Consider the following 16,859-nt stretch of genomic DNA (forward strand, 5'->3'; position numbering starts at 1 on the left):
CTAATTGAAAACCTAAAATTCGAACCCAAAACCCCCAAAAATTCACAGAACCAATTGAAGATTGATACATACCTTCTCTATCTTAATTAGCCGTTGCAATTCATCATCACTATCAAAACCATACCCACTTTCGAACTGAAAAGTGAGAGCGAGTTAGAGAATGAGCGAGAAATGGAGGATACAGAACAGAAAATTTTACCTGGTAACAGAGGATACGATGCTGGTGATGAGAGGCGACGGTGAAGAAGAGATGAGCGGCGACGGTGAAGAAGAGATGAGTGGCAACGCAACAGCTTGGTGACAAAGCACGACGGCGGCGAGACATCCCTTCGAGCTCCTCGGCGGCAGCACAGCAGCCCGACGATGGCAGAACGGCGATGGCAACAAGCCCTAGCAACGGCGATGGAGCTTCAGTGGCGACGGAGCACCCCATTCTTCTCTCCTCCATCGCGTTTTCTCTTTTCCTCGAGCTCTCTCTCTCACTAGCGCTCGACAACGACGGTGGCGGAGCCTTAGCCGGCGTCGTCCTTTCCTTCCTTCCCTCACTTTTCTTCTTCTTCCCGTTCTCCCTTTCAGATTTCTTCCCTCTTTCGTGTATGGGTGGAGTGAGGATGAGGGTGTATGTCGCGTGAGTGAGGGTGACTGGGTGAGGGTAAATTTTTGCTGACTTTATTTGAGGGTGTGTTGTGTGCGAAAGGGTTGGCGAAGGTGAGGGTTATGTGCGAAGGTGAGAATGGCGAAAGGGTGTGCTTCTGGAGGGAAGAGGGTTTGCTATGCGCAAAGTGGCTCGTGGGTGTGTGTTCTTCTGGAGGAAATTAAAAGGGGAACAAAAAATTTACTAAGTGTTAGGGATTTGTCATACATACATTAGGCATCACTTTTAAAATGCACCCAAAACATAATAAATAAGTTACTTTTTAAAAGCGGTCTCTTTGATACGAAAAGTGAACCCATAGATATCAACCTACGGCTACGCTTTATAAGTGATTTCTATAATACCTAAGGCTACGCTTTTTAAATGATGCCGCATTTGTGTATCATTTTCTCTTATAAAAAGGCAACACGGAGAAAAGCGTAGCCTATTCTTTTCAAATGTAGCTTAAAAAAAGTGTGGCTGAATGGGTATTTTTCTTGTAGTGACTGGTCGGAACTGACGTGTCCGGCTGGTGGGTGGCGGCCAGAGCAGCCGTGTCCGACTTGTTGGACTGGCTATGCTACTGGTCCTTTGTCACCGGAGGGTGGTGGTACCTATAAGAGACTCTGATGCTTAAGTTAGCAAGGGTATTTAACAGGTATTTTGTAGAATCAGAGCATGAGTTATACCTGGATGCTCCAGTGTATTTATAATGGTGTGGAGTGACCTTTCTGGAGATAAGATAGTTATTTTATCTTATCTTATCTTTGAGTGAGGTCATCTTATCTTCAAGGAAAACTACCCTTATCTCTATAGGCTTGGACTGCCTTAGGATTTAGGGTGTGTTCCTCTATTGGGCCCTTTTTAGGCTTTTCCCGGTGATTTGGCCGAGCTCTTTGAGAAGAGATCGGATTGTCCTGACCTAAAGAGGTCGGTCGACTTGTCGTTAAGCAACCCGGGTCGGACAGCTCGACCCAGGGTATGAACACTTTCCATATTGCAACTGAAAAGGAGACTTTCCAATAGGAGTTTTGAATGCTGTTCTATATGCCCAGAGAGCATCTTCTAATTTTCTGGCCCAATCCTTTCTTGTGTTCCCCACTGTTTTCTCCAAAATCCTCTTCAACTCCCTATTTACAAGCTCTGCTTGGCCATTGGTCTGTGGGTGATATGGTGTAGCTACTTTGTGCATCACCCCGTATTTGTGAAGTAGTTTCTCCATCCGTTTGTTGCAAAAATGACTACCACCATCACTGACAAGACACTTAGGCACTCCATATCTAGTAAAAATATGCTTCTTAAGGAATTAAAGGACAATTTGTGCATCACAGTTGGTTGTTGCCATGGCTTCCATCCACTTTGAGACATACTCTACTGCCACAAGTATGTATTTAAAAGAATATGAAGGTGAAAAAGGGCCCATAAAATCTATGCCCCAAAGATCAAAGAGTTCTACCTCCAAGATGTAGTTCTGAGGTATCTCATTCCTTCTTGTTAATCCTCTAGCTCTCTGGCACTCATTGCATTGATGAACAAACTCTCTAGCATCCTTGAATATGGTTGGCCAATAAAATCTGCTTTAAAGTACTTTGGCTGCTGTTCTTTCTGGCCCAAAATGTCCACCATAAGCTGAACCATGACAATGCCATAGTATGTCTCTCATCTCACTCTTAGGAACACATTTCCTAATCATTCCATCTGGACACCTCCTAAATAAGAATGGTTCATCCCATAAGAATTTCTTGGCCTCATTGAGCAGCTTCTTCACTTGTTGCTTGGTGAATTCTTGGGGAATCTTCCTTCCAACCTTGTAGTTTGCAATATCTGCAAACCAGGGAGCTTGTTGGATTTGTAAAAGGTGTTCATCTGGAAAGCTTTCGTTCACTGGATGTGAAGCCTGGTTAGCTTTTTGTGATAGTCTTGACAAATGGTCTGCCACTTGGTTCTCATTCCCTTTCCTATCTCTCACTTCGATGTCAAATTCTTGTAGCAGCAACACCCACCTAATAAGCCTTGGCTTTGAATCCTATTTAGACATGAGATACTTGAGAGCAGCATGATTAGTATATACTATAACCTTTGAACCAATCAAGTATTGTCTAAATTTATCAAATGCATATACAATTGCCAAGAGCTCTTTCTCGGTGGTGGTATAATTTTTCTGTGCTTCATTCAACACCTTGCTAGCATAGTATATAACATGATGCAGCTTGTCTTTCTTTTGCCCCAATACAGCACGAATTACAAAGTCACTTGCATCACATATAAGGTCAAAAGGCAATTCCCAATCTAGGAGTGTGATGATTGGTGCTGTAATGAGTTTTCTTTTTAAAGTTTCAAAGGCATGCTTGCAATTGTCATCAAAGATGAAAGGATTATCAATCACTAGCAAATTGCTTAGTGGTTTTGCTATTTTTGAAAAATCTTTGATGAATCTCCTGTAAAAACCAGCATGTCCAAGAAAACTTCTTACTGCTTTCACATTAACAGATATAGGAAGCTTTTCAATGATTTCTATTTTTGCTTTGTCAACTTCTATACCTTTGCTTGAAACCTTATGCCCAAGAACTATCCCTTCAGGAACCATGAAATGGCATTTCTCCCAATTCAATACCAGATTAGTTTCTTGGCATCTTTTCAAAACAAGAATTAAATGGTGCAAGCAGGTGTTAAATGAATTGCCAAAGACAGAAAAATCATCCATGAAGACCTCTAAAAATTTTTCCACCATGTTAGAAAATATAGAAAGCATACACCTTTGAAAAGTTGCGGGGGCATTGCACAGCCCAAAGGGCATCCTTCTGTAAGCAAATACTCTAAATGGGCAGGTGAAGGAAGTCTTTTCTTGATCCTTGGGATCCACCACTATTTGATTGTACCCAGAATACCCGTCCAGGAAGCAATAGTATGCATGGCCAGCCAATCTTTCCAGCATCTGGTCGATGAATGGGAGAGGAAAATGATCTTTTCTTATAGCATCATTCAGTATTCTATAATCTATGCAAATCCTCCATCCAGTCACTGTCCTTGTGGGATTAACTCATTCTTCTCATTGGAAATGACTGTCATTCCTCCCTTCTTTGGCACAACCTGAACGGGACTTACCCATGGGCTATTAGAGATTGGAAAGATTATCCTAGCATTCCATAGTTTCATCACTTCTTTCTGGATAACTTCTTTTATTGTGGGATTTAATCTTCTCTGGTAGAATTTATGATCACTGGCAGAGCTTCTGCTTCCCCAAGAAATACATACTTGAGATGAGGGAGAAGAGGCTTTAACTCTTGTTTTGACTTCTCCTCTTTCTTGCCTTCAAAGGAGATTTCTACTACTTCCTCTCTTATTAAATCTTGTTCTACTTCTGTTTCCACTTCTTGTTCCTTCTGGTTGTTGGCCTCAAGTAACCCCCTCTCTACTTCTTCCACCATTTCCACTCTCATATGCTCTTCTTTCTCAGGGGGATATTGCATGGCTTTAAAGATATTGATGATCATATTTTCATCATGCACTCTGAGTGTCATCTCACCTTTCTCTACATCAATTATAGCCTTTGCTGTGGCTAGAAAGGGCCTCCCCAAGATGATTGTGTTGTGTCCTTCTTCCTCCATATCAAAGATGACAAAGTCAGCAGGAAAGATAAATCCTCCGATCTTTACCAATAAATTTTCTACAACTCCATTTGGTATCTTGAGTGATCTGTCAGCCATTTGGAGTGACATCCTGCTTTCCCTTCTTTGAAACTAGTGGCTGTTCCTCTTCCTTGGCCTTCTCTTGGTCTTGCTTGTCTTTTTCTCCTACTTGCTTCTTGCTGCCAATATCATTCTCAGCTGGCCTCTTGTTAGTTTCTTTGTCATTTACCAAGGTTCTTCCACTCCTTAATTGGATTGCTTTGCATTCTTCTTTGGGATTGGGAATAGTGTCACTTGGTAATTGATGAGTCCAATTCACACCCCATTCAAAAATTGGTGAATTAGTTCTTTTGGCAAGCGCGCCAAAATTATCGTCAAGTAATAACCCACAGTGGAGTGGGATCGTATCCATAGAGATTCGCAAATCCGAGCAGTTTTAATTAATTGAGGAATTAGTCAAGCGAATCAATAAGATTGTGAAGTTCAGAATTGTAAATGACATAAATGGAAATGACTAGAATATAAAGAAAAGCGATAAAGTGCAGAAATGGAAATGACAGAATGTAAATTGCAGAATCATAAAAGGCTTGAATGTAAATGGGAATGGGGAATTACTGAACGTAAAATTAAGCTGTAAAGAAAAGGATAAATAAGAATGGGGAAATTCATTGAGATTGGGAGATGTTGTCTCTTTGGATCAAATATAGCTTATATCCTCAACAATCATACAACTCATTGACCTCTTGGCAATCATGATTGATTGAGCCCCAATCCCTTGGTGACTCAATCTCTCAGATCTTGATCAATAGCCAATTCCTTGGTCTAATTGCTCATGAAGAGAGATATGCTTGGTCCCTAATTATACCATACACCATCATAGGTCCAAGTAGAGGGAGGATTATATGTCACATATCCAAACACCAAAACCCAGATTCTACTCTTGTGTGAGAAGGGATTTCAAGAATGGTTTAATGTTTCCTTTTCCAAAGTTCCCATGAAACCCAATTGTATTCAATCTCTTTTCCAAGATAATTGAACACTAAGCATTAAGAACGAAATTCCTTCTAGCAAATCATAGAGAAGATGAAGAGAAGAAGAATTTCACTATTATCAATCCATCAAGTACAACAGAGCTCCCTCTCTCAATGAGAGGGAAGTTAGCTACTCATAGCTCAAAAAGTACTCAAAAGTGAAGTGTAAGAATGGATCTAAAACTAATTACTTAACCCCCTTCTTCAGTACTCCTTGGGAATATTTATACTACTCCTAGTAAAATAAAAGAATTACAAAAGCGAAAAAGGAAAATTACATTTTTGGAGGGAAAAGAAAACACTCAATAAGCGTGATCTCCCAGCTGGCGTGTGATTGGCGCTCTAGTGGCGTGTCACGTGCTCTTCACTTTTAGCTTGGCGTGCCACGCCTAGCCCTTCAAGTGGCACGCTCGTCTCTCAAACAACCTTGGCGTGCCACGCCTTCGAACTCAAGTGGCACGCCATAGTGGAATTCTTGTGTTGGCGTGCCATGCCTTCAAACTCAAGTGGCACGCCCCTTTGCCTTTCTTACTTCTCTTTGCCTCTGCAGACTTGAACTAGCGTGCCACGCCCAGGGTCTGGCGTGCCACGCCCTTGCTCCAGGCTTGGCTAGGCTTCTCTGGAAAGTTGAACTGGAGTGGCACGCCCCTTTATGAGTGAGTGGTTCCTCTGTTTGGCGTGCCACGCCACAAACTCAAGTGGCACGCCCCAATGCTTCTCTGCTCTCTGGATGACACTGGCGTGCCATGCTTGGGGTTCAAGTGGCACGCCCAAGTGAAGAAAAGTGAGTGGCGTGCCACGCCTTCGATACCAAGTGGCACGCCCATGTAATTGACCTCCTTCATCCTTTCTGGAAACTTGTACAAGAGTGCCACGCCTGAAGGCTGGCGTGCCACGCCCATGATCTTATCTTGGTTCTAGTAGTTGGTGTGCCACGCCTCAGCCTTCAAGTGGCACGCCATAGTGAGATGCTTGGGTTGGGGTGCTACGCCTTCGATACCAAGTGGCACGCCCAGTCCTTGCTTTTGGTCTATTTGTGCATTGGCGTGCCACGCCTGGTTGCTCAAGTGGCACGCCTAAGTGAGGTTGAGAGGTTGGCGTGCCACACCTTCGACTTCAAGTGGCATGCCCAGTCTTCAATTGCCTTCAGCCCCTTCTCTAGATTATTGTACCAACGTGCCACGCCATACTGTTCAAGTGGCACGCCCATGGATTTGTGAGCTCTTCAAGCTTGGCATGCCACGCCTGGGTTCTCAAGTGGCACGCCCAAGTGACTTCTTGGAGCTGGCGTGCCACGCCTTCGACACCAAGTGGCACGCCATAGTGGAGGTTCTTCTTGAAATGGTGAGTTGGCGTGCCACGCCCCTTCGCTCAAGTGGCACGCCCATAGTAGTTGATGGGTCAGGCATACCACGCCCAGCCTGGCATGCCACGCCCCTTTTGTGTCCTCCATTATAGTCCTCTGGAAAAATGTATTAGCGTGCCACGCCCAGTCCTTGGCGTGCCACGCCCACATGCATGCTTGGATCTCCCCTCTGGAATTTAGTATTGGCATGCCACGCCTAGCTCCTGGCATGCCATGCCAGTGCATTTTTGTGGCGTTTTCTCCCAAGTGGCACGCAAGTTTCACATGCCCAGCTTCTTGTTTGTCTTCTACCCATTTTTGATGCCTTTTCACCTGAAATTCAGCACAACTCATCTCAAAATAGTGTACCATGATATTCATCAAATAATGCATGAATTGTACTGATCAAATGAGATTTATGCTCTTTTATAGTCTTCTATATGCAAGAAAGAAGGGTAGATGATGCAAGTCATCACAACACCAAATTTAAGCTTTGCTTGTCCCAAGCAAATCAATGTGAGTAAGCCTTTATAACTTGAGGCTTTGGCTTTGAGTGATTTCAATACAACTAAGAATAAGACTAAGTGTTCACCACATGTATGAATGATTTAATGTCATGAAAAACTCTTGGATCCTTGAGGGTTCTTTCAGGTATAGGCTTTAGGGGTCCTTTCTATTGATTGTCACCTTGAAGTAGTAAGAGTTATTTTGATTTCTTGACCACGACTCTAAGTGTTTTGTCTCAAGACAACCCTTTAATTAGGCTTTCAATTAGCACTCCCAAACCAGTTGGTTTTAGGGTACTAGGTGTTGAGACACCCCTAAGAATTTACTTGCCCAGGTCTCTTCTTGGCACATCTTCACCACAAGCATCTACTAAGATCTTTATTTCTTTTTGAGCTTTTTAATGTTTCTTTTTCCATCCCAATAGTAGATGCTCAGAGCCTTGGACCTTTATTGCTTACTACTTCTTGGTTCTATGGATACTCAAAGAACACCCCTTAACCTTCCCTTGTTGTACCTTCTAGGATTAGTTGCTCTTCCATGACTCATTTTCTTCTTAGTTCATCCAAGGTCCTACACTTAGTTTCTTATTTCTTAGTTTGTTTGATGATCTCTCTTGGCCTTGGTATCTCTTATTGTTTTTGCACAACTCACAGTAACTCTTATGGAGACAAGCTATACTTTTATTTATGTTGAAGAGATGACTTGAAATACATGGCATTTTCTTTCTTGTAAAAAAAAACTCATAAAGACTTTAAACAGGAATTAAAATTAAGCATAAAACCTAAACTATCCTAGCATGATTATTTATTCAAAGAGTAAATCAAACAAAAGCTTAAAACAGGGATTCAGAAATTAGAAAGTGTCAACCATGGGACTCAACAACCTTGAGCAGCTTCATCTTTAGTTCATTGGCCCCTTCCCTTTGTCCTTCTTCTTGGAAGGGAAAGAGCCACCTTCACCTAGCTTGGAGGAACCTTCTTGTGCTTTGGCATCCTTGGGCTTCCAAAATCCTGCCATCCTCAAATAATTCCTTTCATCTTCCTTATGTTTGGCTAGGATTTCCTCTTGTCTTGCACTTAGCTATTCCATTCCTTGCATGAAAGTTGGGTATCCTGGGTTCGAGTGGCCACAGTGTTACACAAGTGATTCAGCTTCGCTTGTGTATTGATGTCATACTGCCTCCTGGATATGGTCCTGGAATCATAGAGATTTCTGAATTCAGCCAAGTTCCTCTGTTGCCACTTGCCTTGCTCTACTATTTTGTCCAGTGCACTTTGCACCTCTCCCCAGTCATATTGGTCTTGCTGTGCCTTTCTCATATGCTCCCAATTCCCTTGGAGTTGTTGAATATTTTGGTTGACTTGGCTCTATTGTTGTTGCTGAGTCTCCCTGAGTTGATTGACATCTTTCCTCAAGTGGTGTAGGTCTCCCTTCATCTGGTGTACATCTCTTTGCAGTTGCTCCCAGTTGAATCCCTCTGGAAATTGCTGATATTGGTAGTGTGGTGGTGGTTGAAGTACCAGGAAATGAGGTTGCTCTTCTGCCTCTTCCTCTTCTTGTTGTTGTTGTGGTTCCTGAGCATGAGCTCTTCATTCCCTGGCCCGGTTGAGTGGGTGAACAGCTACCACCTTGGCCATCTTTTTGGCAGTTATGAATTTGTCTTGCTTCACAAGTACTTCATTAATGATCTTCTCAACTCCAGCCTCATCACATAGCCTCTGTATGATGCTGGGGAATGCCAGCCTTGTGTTGTCACTGGTGCTTTTCAGCACTTTGTTGATGTTGTTGGCGATCATTTCCCCCACGTTGACATTCTCTCCTTTCATGATGCTGTAGATGAGCACAGCTCTCTCCTTGGTCACCTATGAAGTGTTGGATGTGGGGATTAGGGACCTCCTCACAAATTCTAGCCACCCACTAGCTTGGAGGCTCAAATCTCTTCTCCTCAATTGGTTGGGTATCCCATCCTTATCATTGATCCAACACACATTCGTCACACAGATTTCACTCAGAATTTCCTCAAACCCAGGGTCTGGCTGCTTCATTCTTTCTTCATAGCTCCGAGTGGAGCTTGTCCTCTTCACTATTAGCATTCTTTCTATGCTAGAGGGGCTGTTGTCAATGGACTTTCCCCTTACATAGCTAATGTAGCCATATTGTTGCCCTGGTTGAGGTACTGCGTTAGCATAGAATTCCCTCACCAAGCTCTCTACCACTTTCCTTGGTGGGTTGCATAGAAGTGACCAACCCCCTATTGTTGATCTCAATGTTGATCTCAAAATGCTCATTCCTCCCTAGTTGAAACCCAACTTCTGGAATGATTTTCCTCTCACTCACCCAACCATAGAATTGATTTTGGTTGAATACGGAGAGGAACTTATAGTCATTGAAAGAGCTTGAAGATCCAGAGGTTGGTTCCTTGATTTTTCTTTTCTTTGAGGCTGAGCTTTTTGGTGGTGCCATTAGGTTGAGAGAGTGTGTAGAAAAAATGGGGGTTGCAAGAAAGAGAGTAAGCAAAACAAGGTTTTGCTCCAACACCAAACTTAGGACTTGATTGTCCCAATCAAGAAAAAGACGAAAGAAAGTAGGAAAAGAGTTGGTAAAAAGATGAAAAGAGAAAGAAAGGTAATGGGTGTATGCTCTTCGTGTGTGATTGGGGATTGTTGTAGTGGGAGAGGAGATGGGGAGGTGAGGTTTTTATAATGGGTGAATGGTGTGGTACGAAGGGTGGGAAACAAAAAGGGTTAAATGTTTTCCCACTTGGGGAGTGGCGCCTAGCGTGGGAAGAGGCTCTAACTCTTTTCTCACAGTGTCTTCTGCGTGTGTTGAGTTCCAAAGTGCAAGTTCACTTTGACTTCCTTGCTTTGTGAGTTGTTTACCATGTCGGCCCCATCATCTCTCCTGAAATTGAAACTGAACCCATTAGTAATGACAAAAGAACCCCTTCACATTCCTTCTCATCAAGAGTGATTTGGATTGCAACTCATGGGTGTCCCTTGGGACACCAAACTTAATCCTTTCGCATCTCAATAAATTGGGTTCATCATTGTGTATTTAATGTGTTCATAAGAATGGAGTAACACCAATCTTTTTATTTTTTTTATTTCAATTCCTCTGAACTCATTAAACCACGTTAATGTTTTTACCCAAAGCATTAAGTGCTTTCAAATTGGGTGACTTGGGCTGCTATGTGATCCTTGGTGGTGGCCACACCAAACTTAATCTCCGAGCTTACTCTTCAAAATTAAACTATTAATTATTTGTAAGCCTAGATTAAGTGGGTGGGAGGCCACACCAAACTTAGCAATTTAGCTAGTTCTCAGCCTATTCACTCATCATTAGTTATGCATTCATCAAGTTGCAATTCCAAAATAGAAAAAAATAAAAGAGTGTAAAGAAAATCTAGCTACCAAAGCTAATATCAAACTTTCTAACCTACAATTGTAAACTAATCCTAATTTGATAATGTAACCTTAATGTGAGACTGAAAATTAAACTATCTAAAGCAACAGAATTTAAACTACTTCTAAGAAAAGCAATTAAATCAAAAAGGATAAAGTGTTGGGGTGCCTCCCAACTAGCGCTTCTTTATTGTCATTAGCTTGACATTCCTTCATCTTTAGCTGAGCTTGTAGCTCTCTCTCTACTCCTCCAAGGAGCCTCCCAAGTAGTGTTTGAGTATATGGCCATTGGCAGAAAAAGTTCTCTGAGTCTTGTCCTCCATGAGCTCCACATGACCATAGGGAAACACCTTGAGTATGGTGAAAGGTCCTGACCATCGAGACTTATGTTTTCCAGGGAAGAACTTGAGTCTTGAGTTGTAGAGTAACACCTTCTGTCCTTCAGTGAACTCCCTTCTTGCTATCTTTTGGTCAAGCCATCTTTTTGTGTTCTCTTTGTAGATTTTTGCATTCTCATATGCTTGATTTCTAAACTCCTCTAGCTCATTGAGTTGCATTAATCTCTTTTCTCCAACAGCTTGCTCATCATAGTTTAACATTTTTAGAGCCCAAAATGCTCTATGCTCAAGTTCAACAGGTAAGTGACAAGCCTTGCCATATACCAGTTGGTATGGAGACATCCCAATGGGAGTCTTATAGGCTGTTCTGTAGGCCCATAGTGCATCATCCAGCTTCTTAGACCAATCCTTTCCTGAGCTTTCAACAGTTTTTTCAAGAATTCGTTTAAGCTCTCTGTTGGAAATTTTAGCTTGCCCGTTGGTCTGTGGGTGGTATCGAGTTGCTACTTTGTGTTTTACTCCATACTTGAGAAGGACTGTCTTGAGTTGTTTGTTGCAGAAGTGTGTCCCTCCATCACTAATGAGAGCTCTGGGAACTCCAAATCTGCTGAAGATGTTCCTTCTTAAGAAGCTTATCACAACCTTGTTGTCATTTGTTGCAGTGGCTATGGCCTCTACCCACCTTGAGACATAATCAATAGCCACCAATATGTAGCTATTTGAGTAGGAAGTTGGAAAGGGTCCCATGAAATCAATCCCCCATACATCAAATAGCTCCAGCTCTAGTATGTATTACTGTGGCATCTCATTTCTCTTGGTTAGATTACCAGCTCTTTGACATTCATCACACCTTGACACCATTTCCTTGGCATCCTTAAACATTGTTGGCCAGTAAAATCCGGATTGAAGCACTTTTGCTGCTGTTCTTTCTCCACTGAAGTGACCTCCATATGCAGATCCATGGCATTGCCATAACACTTCTTGCCCTTCTTCATGGGATATACACCTTATTAGGGTTTCATCAGCACACTTTTTAAACAGATAAGGATCATTCCAGATGTAGTGTTTGGCATCCTTGATTAGCTTCCTCCTCATGTGCTTATTGATGTTAGTTGGTAGCTCCCCAATAGCTTTGAAGTTAGCTATGTCTACAAACCAAGGGGCTACTCGAATCATCATCAATTGTTCATCAGGAAAGCTTTCATTGACTGCTACTTGCTGCATCTCTTCTTTTTGTGGGATCCTTGAGAGGTGGTCAGCTACCTTGTTCTCTGCTCTACTCCTATCTTTAATCTCAATATCAAATTCTTGGAGCAGCAGAATCCACTTTATTAGTCTGGGCTTAGATTCTTGTTTGGTAAGCAAGTATTTGAGTGCTGCATGATTAGTGAACACAATTACTTTTGAGCCAATAAGATATGATCTAAACTTATCAAAAGCAAAAACTATGGCTAAAAGTTCATTCTCTGTGGTGGTATAGTTCTTTTGATTCTCATTAAGAACCTTGCTAGCATAGTAAATAACATGTACTAGCTTGTCTTTCCTCTGTCCTAGGACAGCACCAACAGCAAAATCAGATGCATCACACATTAGTTCAAAGGGAAGATCCCAGCTTGGTGGTGCTATAATAGGCACAGAGGAGAGTTTCTTTTTGAGTTCATCAAAGGCTACCATACACTCTCTATCAAAAACAAAGGGAGTATTTGAGACAAGTAGGTTGCTAAGGGGTTTTGCAATCATGGAAAAATCTTTGATAAACCTCCTATAGAACCCAGCGTGTCCCAAAAAACTTCTGATTGCTTTGACATTGCAAGGTGGAGGTAATTTTTCAATTACTTCCACTTTTGCCTTGTCCACTTCTATGCCATCCTTTGAAATCTTGTGACCAAGAACCACCCCTTCAATCACCATAAAATGGCACTTCTCCCAGTTTAAAACTAGGTTGGTTTCTTGACACCTTTTTAGCACAAGAGCAAGATGGTATAGGCAATCAGAATATGAGTTCCCAAATACAGAGAAGTCGTCCATGAATACTTCTATGAACTTCTCAATCATGTATAAAAAAATGGAGAGCATGCACCTTTGGAATGTTGCAGGTGCATTGCACAATCCAAAGGGCATTCTCCTATAAGCAAAGACACCATATGGACAAGTAAATGAAGCTTTTTTCTGATCCTTGGGGTCTACAACAATTTGATTGTAGCCCGAATACCCATCTAGGAAGCAATAATACTCATGTCCTGCTAATCTTTCAAGCATCTGGTCCATGAAAGGTAAGGGGAAGTGATCCTTCCGGGTGGCTTCATTAAGTTTCCGGTAGCCAATGCACATACGCCATCCGGTCACTGTCCTTGTGGGTATCAATTCATTCTTCTCATTTGCCACAATAGTGATCCCTCCCTTCTTAGGAACTACTTGCACCGGGCTTACCCAAGGGCTGTCTGAGATGGGGTAGATCACCCCTACTTGCCACAATTTTAACACTTCTTTCTGAACGACTTCATTCATAGTTGGGTTCAGCCTCCTTTGTTGTTGTCTTGAAGGTTTGGCATCTTCTTCAAGTAATATCTTATGTATACACATTGAAGGACTGATCCTTTTTAAATCTGTAAGTGTCCAGCCTATGGCATCCTTGTGTTGTCTCAGCACCTGGATAAGCTCCTCTTATTGTTCCTTACTCAGACTTGAATTTATGATCACTGGGTGAGTGTTGTTAGCACCCAAATATGCATATTTCAACCTGGGTGGTAACGCCTTTAGCTCTGTTTTTGGTGACTCTGCATCTTTGTTGCCTATAGTGGTTGGCATGATTGGGTTTCTCATGGTTGCTTGTGGTGGTTCTCCATCTGGTGCTTGTTCCAAATCAATGGTTCCTCCACATTGTTCTTCTTCCAAGACTTCTTGAACTATCTGTTCCATGGTGTCTACCAGCATGCATTCTCCTATGGATTCCTTGGGGTAACTCATTGCTTTGAAGACATTGAAGACCATTTTCTCTTCATGCAACCTCAAGACTAGTTCCCTTTTTTGCACATCAACGATGGCTCCAGCAGTAGCTAGAAATGGTCTTCCTAGGATAATTGACGTGTCGGCCTCTTCTTCTATGTCCATCACAACGAAGTCAGCAGGGAAAATGAATTCTCCTACTTTTACTAGAAAGTCTTCCACCACCCCATGTGGAAACTTAAATATTCTGTCAACCAATTGGAGTGCCATTCTTGTTGGCTTGGCCTCCTCAATCTTCATCATTCTCATCATGGTTAGGGACATAAGATTTATGCTAGCTCCCAAATCACACAAAGCTTTCTCAATGGTGATATCTCCTATGATGCAGGGGATTTGGAAACTCCCTGGGTCTTTCAGCTTTTGAGGTAGCTTCTTCTGTATGATGGCGCTGCATTCCTTAGTCAATACTATGGTTTTCTTTGCCTCTCAGTTCCTCTTTTTGGTTATAAGCTCCTTCAAAAATTTGGCTTAGAGTGGCATTTGTTCTAATGCCTCAGCAAATGGTATGTTGATTTGGAGCTTCTTGAAGATCTCTATGAACTTAGAGAACTGGCCATCCTTCCCATCCTTTTCCAGTCTTTGTGGGTATAGTGCTTTTGGCACATAAGGCTTCAAGACTGGTTTAGGTGGAGGTGGAGCAGGGATCTCTTCTTTATCCTTGTTCCCATATTTTGATGCAACTTCTTCATGATTGTCTTTGCTTGGGGTTCCTTCCTCCACAACCTTCCCACTTCTTAGGGTAATGGCTTTGCATTCCCCTCTTGGGTTAGCCATGGTATCAATGGGAAATGTGTGTGTGGGAAGTGGGATTTGCTTGGATAAAATCCCCACTTGTGCTTCCAACTTTGAGATTGCTGCGTCTTGATTCTTTAGATTTGACCTGTATTCTTCTTGATTAGCGTCTATCCTTCTTTCAGTTTGTGCTTGTCTGTTCATGAGGGTGGAGACTGCCCCTGTGATCTGTGATGATAGTTGTGCTATTGCAGCTTCTATCCTATCAAAGTTGCTCTTGATTTCACATGGTTACATAGTTAAGGATGGTCCATCTTGATTGAGGTTGTTGTGTATGGGTTGGTTACTATGGTATGATGTGTTTTGTGAGTTATGGTAGGGTCTCTGGTTCCCTGTTTGATGGTTGGGGTTGTGGTTGAAATGCTGATTTGATGAATAAGGTTTGTTGTGGTCCTGGTTATGATTTTGTTGATTTTCCCATCCAAAATTTGGGTGGTTCTTCCAACCTGGGTTGTAAGTCTTAGAGTGTGGGTCATATGGTGGTCTGGATGAATTGTTCACATAATTGGCTTGTTTTCAGTCACCTTCAGATTCTGGTGCATTTCCTTCTTGTTGAGGAGTTTGGTCTTGAATGACTGAGGCTTGATTGGCCTCCATCCTCTTGGTTAGAGCTACTATTTGAGCTGTAATTGCCTTGTTCCGAGCTAACAAAGCATCTATAGAGTTGAGTTCTAGCACTCCCTTCTTCTGGGTCCTTTCTGAAGCATAGAAATACTCGTTTTCTATGGCCTTTTCAATGGTTTTCTTTTTGTTGAGTGAGCCTCCTGAAGAATGATCCACAGCCTTCTTTGCTTTATAGGATAGTCCCTCATAAAAGATATGTAGTTGTACCCACTCATTGAATATTTCTGGTGGGCATCTTCTTGTCAGATCTTTGAATCTCTCCCAGGCCTCATATAGTGTTTCTCCATCTTGTTGTCTGAAGGTTTGCACCTCAGCTCTCAGCCTGTTGATTCTTTGTGGAGGGTAAAATCTTGCAAGGAATCTGTTCACAACCTCCTCCCATGTAGTTAGGCTATTCTTGGGGAATGATTCTAACCACTTTGCTGCCTTATCTCTGAGTGAGAAAGGGAACAAGAGTAGTTTGTAGATGTCAGGGTGTACCCCGTTGGACTTTACAGTATCGCATATCCTCAAGAATGTGCTGAGATGTTGATTAGGGTCTTCTTGGGCACTTCCTCCATATGAGCAATTATTCTGAACAAGTGTGATGAGCTGAGGCTACAGCTCAAAATTGTTGGCATGAATTGTTGGCTTTAGGATGCTGCTGCCACAATTTCCTGGGTTTGGGTTGATGTAGGAGCCTAGGACTCTCCTTTCTTGCCAATCATGATTTACTGGGCCTTCTCTGGCATAGTTGTGAGCTTCTTCTTCATAGTGGTTCTCCATATTCTCCTCCATGTCTATTTCAAAATACTCCTCCTCTTCCTCAGCAGCAACAACTACCTTCCCTCTTGCTTCCCTCCTTAAACTAAGGAAGGTCCTCTCAGGTTCAGAATCAAAGAAAGTTGAAGCCCCGCTTCTTCTACCTGTCATACAACTAACAAAGCAAAAAGCAAGAAAGAAAATAAATGAAGAATTTACTCTTGTTAGAGTGGTTGTTAGTGTAAGTGGTGCAATTGATCGAACAGTTAGAAGAGTGAAAATATGGATGATGAATAAAAATAATCAAAGAAGAAAGAAATAGACTCAAAATAAAAGAAAATAAAAGGCGCTAAATAAAAGAAATTAAAATAACAAAAAATTTAAATTGCTTAATCTAGCTCTCCAATCAATTTAATCACTGTCAAATTTAAGCCAATTCCCGGCAACGGTGCCATAAAACTTGATGAGTCCAATTCACACCCCATTCAAAAATTGGTGAATTAGTTCTTTTGGCAAGCGCACCAAAATTATCGTCAAGTAATAACCCACAGTGGAGTGGGATCGTATCCACAGAGATTGGCAAATCCGAGCAGTTTTAATTAATTGAGGAATTAGTCAAGCGAGTCAATAAGATTGTGAAGTGCAGAATTGTAAATGACATAAATAGAAATGACTAGAATATAAAGAAAAGCGATAAAGTGCAGATATAGAAATGACAGAATGTAAATTGCAGAATCATAAAAGGCTTGAATATAAATAGGAATGGGGAATTACTGAATGTAAAATTAAGCTGTAAAGAAAGGGATAGATA

General features: G+C 41.9%; 1 protein-coding gene across 1 annotated transcript; it reads right to left on the reverse strand.

Annotated features, from left to right (window-relative positions):
* LOC148567999 (uncharacterized) lies at positions 1 to 448 on the reverse strand. The gene is made up of 3 exons (XM_088484644.1): positions 200 to 448; positions 73 to 135; positions 1 to 12 (listed from the first exon to the last, which is right to left on the reverse strand). The coding sequence occupies exons 1-3, from the start codon at positions 446 to 448 to the stop codon at positions 1 to 3; spliced, it is 324 nt and encodes a 107-aa protein (XP_088340770.1).
* Positions 449 to 16,859: the final 16,411 nt, after the last annotated feature.

This window comes from Arachis ipaensis, chromosome B4, assembly GCF_059453495.1.
Source record: "Arachis ipaensis isolate K30076 ecotype BB chromosome B4, ASM5945349v1, whole genome shotgun sequence".
Taxonomy (NCBI): Eukaryota; Viridiplantae; Streptophyta; class Magnoliopsida; order Fabales; family Fabaceae; genus Arachis; species Arachis ipaensis.

Bases quoted from the DNA above. Each gene is read 5' to 3' on its own strand.
- LOC148567999 (XM_088484644.1), bottom strand. From the start codon at position 448: ATGGAGGAGAGAAGAATGGGGTGCTCCGTCGCCACTGAAGCTCCATCG. The intron at 136-199 runs GTAAAATTTTCT...CTCACTTTTCAG, and splicing joins ATCGTATCCTCTGTTACCAG to TTCGAAAGTGGGTATGGTTT.